Source organism: Micrasema longulum, unplaced genomic scaffold (assembly GCF_059751315.1).
Source record: "Micrasema longulum isolate JH-2025_06_02 unplaced genomic scaffold, ASM5975131v1 h1tg003155l, whole genome shotgun sequence".
Lineage (NCBI taxonomy): Eukaryota > Metazoa > Arthropoda > Insecta > Trichoptera > Brachycentridae > Micrasema > Micrasema longulum.
Window position 1 is genome coordinate 31,585 of NW_028280250.1, and position 9,984 is coordinate 41,568.

Below are 9,984 nucleotides of genomic sequence, written 5' to 3' on the forward strand. Positions count from 1 at the left end.
TTTTTTGTTTTGAATAAATGCTTTCGACACTGTATAATGTTTACCAGTCTAAAGATGTCCGTTAGAGGGATTGGTCAAATACATAAGTGGATGTGTACCAAATAATTTCATTTTAATTTACATTTTAGTGAAAATATTGCCTTATCACAATGAAAAATTGCGAAATGCCACCAATAATAGTCAATAAATAACATAAATTGGATCAAATAATTCGTTTAATGTGTCTCCTTTTTAAACAATGTTATATGTATTCAACGGACCTTGTCGTTTCAGTGAAATTTCTATTTTTGTCATTTAAGTAATCTATTGTCACTGAGGTCACTAAGCGTCGCGCTGATTAATTTTATTTGGCAAACAAATCAAATATTGGTGTTTGTGTTTTTAACATTACGCTATTACGTAACTAAAATAAGAATTAAAATTAATTTTTGTTTATTGAAAACAAAACGATGAAAAATACGTTTTGGAATGATAATACTCGTAAAACGGTTTTTCTAATGTTTTTCACGATAAATTAAAACTGCGCAGGGTCCATGAAAAAATATTATTATTTTGATGTTTGTAAAACACGGCCATTCATATTGGGTTTCCTACCTCTCGGAAATACCCCCAGTTAATATGTGGTTACGTCATCGTTTTTTGGGAAGTTTTTGTTTTGTTTTTGATGTACGATGTCAACATAATACATTGAATGATTTTATTTTAAAACATTGCTCGTTCTCGTTAATTTTCGTTTGATAGCTAGAATTAGTGACTAATGTTTTATCTGATCTACGTTTCTTGTTCTGCTTCTTAAAGTACCATCTCCATTCGCATGATAATATTATGCAATAAACCAAACGCGTTTGTGTGTAGAGAGTTGAATTTGTGTTCATACTCAGTTCAGAGCAGGTTGATGGTGAAAGGTGAAGAGAAATTATTACTTTCTATAAAACTTATTGGTTTTAAAACCAAACGCACACGATTTGATGTGATCTTATTATCAAATTAAATGCTTTGTTTTCATTCAATGCCAGTCTAGTATAACAAAATAGTAATCATCTATATAAAAATCTTTGCAATTGCTTGCTGCACATTGATAGGGACAAGGTTGTCAAGTTTTATAATTAGTTATATAATTTCGAGATAAGCAATTAGCGAAAATTGACAAATCTGCTTTCCATACTTTCACTTTTATTTGCTTTTTATATATCTTGACATTTTTATGTTTTTTCATTATTTTATTTTATTTATTTTATTTTATAAACATAAACGGCAAATCTGCCTTTTACAAACATTTATAATATTAACATATTTGGCTTAATATTGTTTTCCTTTTTTTTCAAAAACATGAATTTTAAAAACAAGATTATAATAAATAAAATCAAATCAAAAATTATACAAGATTTATATTTAAAAAAATAACCTAAAAATTATACGGCATATTCAGTAGAAAGTTTAAATAATAAAACATTCTACAGTAAAACAACAAGAAAATCATAAGTACTGTTTCACACAGCTAGGCAAAGTGAACAAAAAACTGTATATGAAATGCATGAATAAATAAATATAATTACCATTCACTATCTTTGAAAAAGTTCAAAAGGTTTGTTCCATAGGAACAATACCCTACACTTAATATATCAGATACGTGGGAATAACTATTGCCGAGTTCATGAAGTCTATTTAATACTGCATTACAAGTATACACTGTCAGTGAATTGTTGCTACAAAACGGTGGCACCTGTCTAGTCATTCTTCCAGGCACCCTGAAGTTGATGAGAGATAACAGTTCAGGGCAATCCCATATTGAATTTACAATTTTGAATAAATTTAAAAGGTCTATAATTTTCCTTCTATCGTTAAGTTTTAACAAATGTGTGTTCAATTAAGTACTCAATCTTATTTGGCATATTATTTATTACTCCGATTTCTTACTACGGTGTAGGGCGAGTTTCTAGAAACCATATTTCAAGTATCATTTCAATTATGTTTTTATATATATAGGTTCTTTTTATATTGATTTTTCAATGATACTATTATTTTGTTTTTTTTTTCAATACTACTGTATTTTACTATTTATACTATTATTTTATCGATTTCAATGATACTGTTATTTTGTATATTTGATTATGTATGAATCTAAATTCGTATGATTTACATTTTAATATTTAAGTGTGATTTTCTTTTTTAAATTGGATTTTTTGGTCTTTTACGATTTATTACTTATACCTGGTTTTTCTGGATTGTAATTATATTGCATCACATATTTGAATCCTTTTGATTTTACTACGTATTTTTTATTGTTTATTATTGTGGCTTGGTACGGGCACAGCCTGAAAAGCCCTAATAAGTTCACTTATATTTAAACGAGTGTAATTTTGAATGAATAAATAAATAAATTACTCTGCTCGATTCGCCGTATTTGTAAAGTATTTTACAGCCTTGTTTTAAGTTTTCTGAACGCCACCTATCGATTACAAAGTACCGTTTTTATTCAAACCGTTTATCTCTATTTCTCTTCGTCTTTTATTTTATAATTTTCAATTAATATAGGTAACGAGTCTCAATAATGAATGTCAAATTCGTTCTAATATTTTTTTAAATAAAATATTTGCGCAGTGTAGGAAACGAAACTGAAGACTAAAAAACTGAATTCCTTTTTCAAATTGGACATCACAATAAATTCAAAGAAGTTTAAAAATGTTAAACATATAAAGTTATAATCAGATGAGCAATCAAAATTTAAAGTAGTAACATAAAGTAATATGTATTTGAATTAAGTATTTATTATACGTAAATCGCTTACTATTTTAGTTTCATATAAAAGCGCACTTGTATATACGAGTAAAATAAAATAAATTTTGACATTACCCAGTAACTTGTGATGTACCCAAGTTATAAAGAATATTGTATTTTAATTTAATAAACTGATCGTAAGATAATTTAATTAGTCGTGACACGAGTGCGATCCCTTAATGAAGGGGTGAGAGTACTAAGAGAGAGAAACGAGGGAAGGGTGGCTTACAGTACAAACTAAGCCCAAGGGCCTCACAATTCTCGCTCTCTTGTTGTTACTAGATCCAAACATAGGTAAGCCATAAGTCAGGTCAATAAAGTTTAGCTGTATTTTATAGATAGTAATGTACGGTTTATCGAGACAGTGTCCGACTATTTTATTAAAATTGTCCTTTATTCAGTTGGTCAGATAAAATAATAATATATATTTTAAGACTAGTTCATATTTAAGTTCCACATAATTTCAAATTATCAAAATACGATTTAAAATGACATAAAAGCTTTATGAGCATAAAAATAAAAACGTATATATTTGAAAAAACTTTTCAATAAATTAGACACTATGAAAAAAAAACTTTAAATTAAATATACATGACACTTTCAATTATGTATATAAGCTTAAGTATTTCTAATAAAACAGTGGGGTAAGGCTAAGGCCCCTCTTCGAGCGCGAGAGCTTGCCACTTCTTTGAAAAGGCAAATACATTAAAATTGTAATTATTATACTAATGTCTTATGCATTGTTTATTGTTTGTGAACCAAAGTAAATAAATGAATATTTTTCACGCTATAGATTAACAAGGCTGTGTTCGTCTTTCATAAGATTTGTATTGCTTATCTCTAGAGATTAGTGTCCAACGTCTATACAGTAAACATCCAACCTGTCTAAAAACTCGCTCCAGCTTGCTGTTGTTTATCAAGCAGTCGCTAATTTGTTTTGTTGTTTTACAGCTTAAATTTTATTTGTTTACTAGTTTTTTATTTTATTACAGATATAGTTATAAATAATTATTGCGGAAATGTAGTTTTAGTACTGTTTTATATTTTGAGATAGTAGGTTTCATAAAAAACATATTTATATATATAGTTATTTACTCTAACTAAATTTATTTGATAATTTAACTAGCGTAAAATTTAAGATAATTTTTATCTAAACTGTTTTGCCGGTTGGAAGTGAAAGTTCTGAATAACGTGCCCCGTAGATTCCGTGCAAGATTTAACAACTGATCGATCAGTCATTTAAGATTTTCTCGTGCCGCGGTGTTTTAAGAATAGTTATCACTAGTGATTTTATATACATAGGTACCATAATCTTATATACGTAAGTAATTATTTATTTCATAATAAGAAAAAAAAAGATTACATAATTCTAGCACAATTATTAATCCTCCATAAATTATTTTGCATACCAACCGATTGACTAGGATATCCCTTTGTTCGATATTAAAAGCTTTTTTATACGTTTGTTTGATTTGCATATCCAGTTTAATATTTAAACAAAAAACAGATTCATCGATGAAAAACACGAGTTTTTTCCTGAAGGATCTCTTAAAAAATGAAGGCGTGTTATTATGATTTTATTTCGTGGGGTAAATGATACCAGTGACTATTAGAAGTATTTCTGAGAATTTTTCAAAACATCACTACAGGATTTTGATTAATTTTATTCTGGCTAAAAAGCTACTGTAATTATTAGCATACGATAGACAAATAAAAAAAAAGAAATTCTAAGCACCAAAAATTTCGCGAAAGCGAAAATTTAAAAAAAAAATTTCATCAAGAATTAGGATAAAAAAAATATTTTCTGGAATTCAATGCTTCAAAATTTATGGAAAGTAAAATCAAAACAATTGAAACAACGTTTTATTGTAAGTACATTGTACAGTCAGTATGTCTGCAATTGCATGAAATCATTGCGTTAACTTTTCCTAGTACAATCACAATAATTATGTACAAAACCGCGTATAACCAAGACCTTAACAGTGATGGCGGTCAGAAGAGCAAAAAATCTTACGTAACGATTTATAACTATGTATCCGGAAACATCGAGATCACTTTTTATAGAGAACGTAAACAATCAATGGTCACAGATGACCAGTCTCGAGTAACCAACAGATAGACTCGGAACGTGTGTGTGTACCTATTTACGTCTCGGATCATTATTAGCGTCTATATAAAAGCCTCCCGACTGTGGGGAGTACCATTCTCCTTAAGTACTTGTATAACCAAGACGTTTCGAGATTCAGGGCTGTTTCTCAGCTTCTTTGCTAATTAAGTTATTTTGAGTGAAGTTCAAGTCGACTTATAGCGCCTTATTTTTGGGAATATCCAACTCCAGGATGGATAGTGAACAGTTTCGCGAATTCGGCAAGGCTGCCGTGGATTATATAGCTGATTATATGGATAGTCTAAGAAACAGGTAAATTTATTGTCAAACATAAATAATTTAGGATACATACCCATGCAAAAGATGGATTTTTTGTTTATTTTTTTGCAAAAATAGATATCAAGTAATACATATATAAACGTATATGTGTGTATTTTTTAAAGTATCGTAAACTAAATATGTAAACAAAAATCCAATAAAGTAAACAACTATTCAGTAATTTGTAATCGTTTCAAATAAATACGTTATTACATATATCTAAGTAAAGGCGTTTCTTTTTATTTGGAAATCATTATTTACCGGAATTTTTTATCTAATCACTCGTCTAAAAAACGACTGGATAATTTTTAAAAATAAAAAATCGCATTTCAATAAAAAAAACATCAGTAAAGTAATTCTTATTTCGGAATTATATTATTTAATGAAAATTCATGATGGATATTATTTTTATTAATAATAATTATTATTTATTAAAAAGTTGAGTCAATTATCTAAAAATGTATTTTTTACTAAACAAAAAATACAAGTTCTCAAAATAATCGGAATCTTAATGGCAAATAGCTATATTAAATTTAAAATCAATCTGAAAAAGCACATGATGACTGAACTAACTAGACTAGACGAGACATAAAATGACTAGACAATATTAAATTTCTAATGTAACCCTAACGGGTTTTTAAAAATTGTAAATAAATTTAAAAAAAATAAAAAAAACACAATGTAATAGCTTAAATATAGCGATTTAAGTCATTACATCGCTAGTTTGTTACAACTAAACACAATGTTTAAATAAACAACGTTATATAGGTAGCATGTTTTCATAAATACATTTTTGATTTTTTTATTTATTTTTATTGAACGATTCAAACATTTTTTGGTAGTCATTTGATCACAATATTGTCAGTGCTAATAATTTAAGCAAAAATTTCATAAAAATGAGGTAGGTATTGAACATTTTGAATAAATAGAATGAAAACTTTAATCATGAAGCAAATTATAAATTTCGTATTTTTATACACGGCTATTTTACTATAAATCTGTTTCATATTTTTTCGCTTAAGTCGTTATATTAATATAACATAATAAAAACACCTAATTCAATGAAAATTAGTTCTAATAAACGTTGACTTTATTTTATTTATTTACGAGGTGTGCATTGAAAAAGGCATTGAATAATCTCATAAATATTTTCTACGAATATACGAGTATTAAAAGAAAATGTAAAGTCCAACTCATCAATACATTATTACACAATAATTGTGTAGTCCTTCTATTGACCTTTTACTCCTGTCGCCATAGGCCAGTACTTCCGTCTATACAGCCGGGATACATGAAGGATCTGATACCGGATGAGGTCCCGGAAGAGCCTGAATCGTGGCAGGAATTTATGAAGGACATGGACAGAGTCATCATGCCAGGGGTTCGTTATTTTAATATATTATTATTACACCTTTAAAAGTCGTATCGTGGTAGTTTTGCAAACAATCGATCTGAGATCTGAAAGATCTAATGATCAACAAACCCAAGTTTGTCACGAGTTGATCCTTTAGTTCTTCAAAACATTTTGTAAATTGGAAACACACAACACATTCATAATTAATTTTTAAAATATTTTTTACACATATTTACGCTAATTTTTTTTATGGAAGTATGTGTGCATAAAATATTTTAAAACATCAGTCTTTTTCATATTATAAGTAATTACGAAGAATGCTGCGTTTTTTTAGATAACAACAGTAAATTATTGTTTTTTAATTGAGTATATAATATTATTCACTGCAAAAATGACATTTATATTTTGTTAAATTATTTTATTTTTGTCAATTTAATAATAAGTAAGATTAAAAGTTATTCGTTTTCATAGTATATAAAAAAATATAAGTAGTAAATAATCACATCATAACAACTCAATTAAATTAAAATTTTATTTCGTGCCTTGCATTCATTATTATTTAATAGTAAGAATTTATTTTTAAATAATTTAATTTGCATACTAGATTCATTTGTGCACGAGATGAAATTATTCGAGATCTGCCTAGATTGGCTTATTAACAGATGCATGAAGCTGTACCTGAACTATTTTATAAAATAGAGTTTTAACAAAATTCACATACCTTTTATACATATATGTATTTATTTAAAAAATAATTACGTTAGTTTTTTTAAATATTTATTATAAAACTATTATTTTTTACTGTTTTTTTTCAAATATGTTTCTGGCTAAATAATAAATGATTTTTTTAATTTTTTTAAATATTTTCGTTGTTTTAATTTTACCCAAATATTTAAATTTTAGAGAAAATAACGTTAACTGGAAACAACGTAATTATGAAAGATTGGTATTAGAAATTTGTGGACCTCCTCATTCGGAGTTCGCGACTCTGCTAGTCCACGTTTTAGTACGCAGAAAAAACATATTTTGCCGTGTAATATTGGTTAATTTGATTAAAAACTAAAAATTAAGTCTTTTCAGATGACACACTGGCATTCTCCTCAGTTCCACGCGTTTTACCCAACTGCCAACAGCTACCCGGGTATAGTGGGGGAGATGCTCAGCGCTGGACTTGGAACTATTGGGTTCAGTTGGGTCAGTTACTAATTTAAATATTCATTGATTGATTTCTGATTCGCGGTTATCATACTCACTTTGAAAAATTTACCCATTTTCTCTCTTATCTTTTTTTCTACAATAATACAAAAATATTAGAAGTTTAATTTACTTTTTCCACTTTCCATTGTTAATAAAATTATTTTTATGAGTTATTTAGAAAAAAACTTTCGATATTAAACTGAGAAAAAATATCTTCAACATTATAAGATCAAGAAACTAATAAGGCTTTTTTTTATTATTATTTTTTTATTATATTGAAAACATATTATACATAATTATATACAATATTCCCAAGGAGTTTTTTAAAAAAAACTCATTTAGGGACATACAGATAATATTTTTTTTAGAGACGTTTTTAAATTTTAAACTATAATATTATTTAAAAAGCAGAAAAATTAAAATTATGATATACTACAAATTAAAAAGGGTATGAAAAATACTTGAAAATAACAGAATAAACAGAATACTAGGCATGGAAATAAATTCAAAATAATGTTTACATTATGCAATCTGGGAAAGAAAATTGAAAAAGTTTAAAAATTACATGGATGTATATATACATACTGAACTAGTACAAAATAAAATCATTTTTTTTAATTAACAAAATATGCGCACACCCAATACAGGTTTTTTTTTTTTATCAAAAACGTTGAAAAAATTGAAATTATGTATACAAGCCAAAAAAAGTATGTAAAAATAAAAAAACTCAAATAACATTTAAATAGTATTAAAAATTACATATACAAGCAAAAACGGTGAAATATTAAAAGGTATATGTTCAAGATGCGCATTCTCTATAAACTAACATTATTTATTCAAAGTACTTCTGGAAAAAATAATTCTTCAACTATTTAATATTAATAATTGAAGAATTATTGTATTAAATAATTGAATAATTGATTGCTATTGTTTAATTGTAGATATCTGGACCTGCTTGTACAGAATTAGAAGTAGAAATGATGAATTGGTTGGGAAAGTTATTGGACTTGCCTAAAGATTTCTTAAACTGTTCCGAAGGGCCTGGTGGTGGAGTTATTCAGGTATTGTCAATTTAATTGATTTACGTAAATAAATATTTTTAGAAATACAAAATTATTTAATTAAACTTTTTTGTAAGTAAAATATAAATAATGTTTTTACAGGGCTCGGCTAGTGAAAGTACACTCGTTGGACTCCTTGCCGCTAAGGAAAGAATGATAAATCGCCTTAAATTAAAGAACCCAGATTTAGACGTCGGTTTGGTCAGAGCTAAGTTGGTAGCATACACATCGGAAGACTCTAATTCTTCTGTAGAGAAAGCCGGATTACTGGCGGCTGTTCCTATGAGACTCCTTCCAACTGACGACGGTTGTAGACTCAGGGGAGATACGCTGAGAAAAGCGATGGAAGATGACATCAAAAACGGACTGATTCCTTGCTACGTTGTCGTCAATCTTGGAACAACTGGAACATGCGCTTTTGACTGCCTGGAAGAAATCGTTCCAGTTTGCCAGGACACGGGAGTTTGGCTACATATTGATGCGGCGTATGCAGGAGCGGCTTTTATTTGTCCAGAGTACAGACACCTGATGGCGGGAGTCGAGCACGCTGACTCATTCAACTTCAACCCTCACAAGTGGATGCTGGTAAATTTCGATTGCTCCGCAATGTGGGTCAAGGATGGAAACTATCTCGTTGATGCGTTCGATGTTCAGAGGATTTATTTGAAAGACAATCAATCACAAAAAATGCCCGACTATAGACATTGGCAGATACCTCTCGGGCGCAGATTCCGATCCCTGAAGTTATGGGCAGTACTCAGAATGTATGGCGCGAACGGACTACGAAATCATATCAGAAAGCAAATATCTCTAGCTGAAAATTTCGCGGCGCTCGTTCTGAAAGACGATAGATTTGAAATCATAACTGTTAGTATGGGTCTGGTCTGCTTCCGTCTCAAAGGAGATAACAGCCTCTCTAAGGCTTTAGTCGACAAATTAATGGAAAGAAAAAACATATTTGTCGTATCGTGCCATTACAAAACTAAATTCATAGTTCGCTTCGTCGTTTGCAGTAGACTCTGCGAACTTTCAGATATAGAGTTTGCGTGGAACGAAATACAATCTCAAGTTGATTCTATTAAATTATTTGCGCCTAAAATCATCGAAAATATTTCTGAAAAAATGGATACAGCCGAAAAATTTCAGCCGTCTAACGGACTCGCATCTTG

At 28.8% G+C, this 9,984-nt stretch overlaps 1 protein-coding gene across 1 annotated transcript; it reads left to right on the forward strand.

The window, feature by feature from the left end:
• Positions 1 to 4,262: 4,262 nt before the first annotated feature.
• On the forward strand, positions 4,263 to 9,979 carry LOC148271024 (3,4-dihydroxyphenylacetaldehyde synthase 2-like; the record flags this gene model as incomplete). The annotated part of the gene is made up of 5 exons (XM_088241911.1): positions 4,263 to 5,197; positions 6,464 to 6,584; positions 7,638 to 7,751; positions 8,696 to 8,815; positions 8,918 to 9,979. Coding segments are annotated over exons 1-5 (1,497 nt in total), but the record flags the coding sequence as incomplete, so codon positions are not given.
• Positions 9,980 to 9,984: the final 5 nt, after the last annotated feature.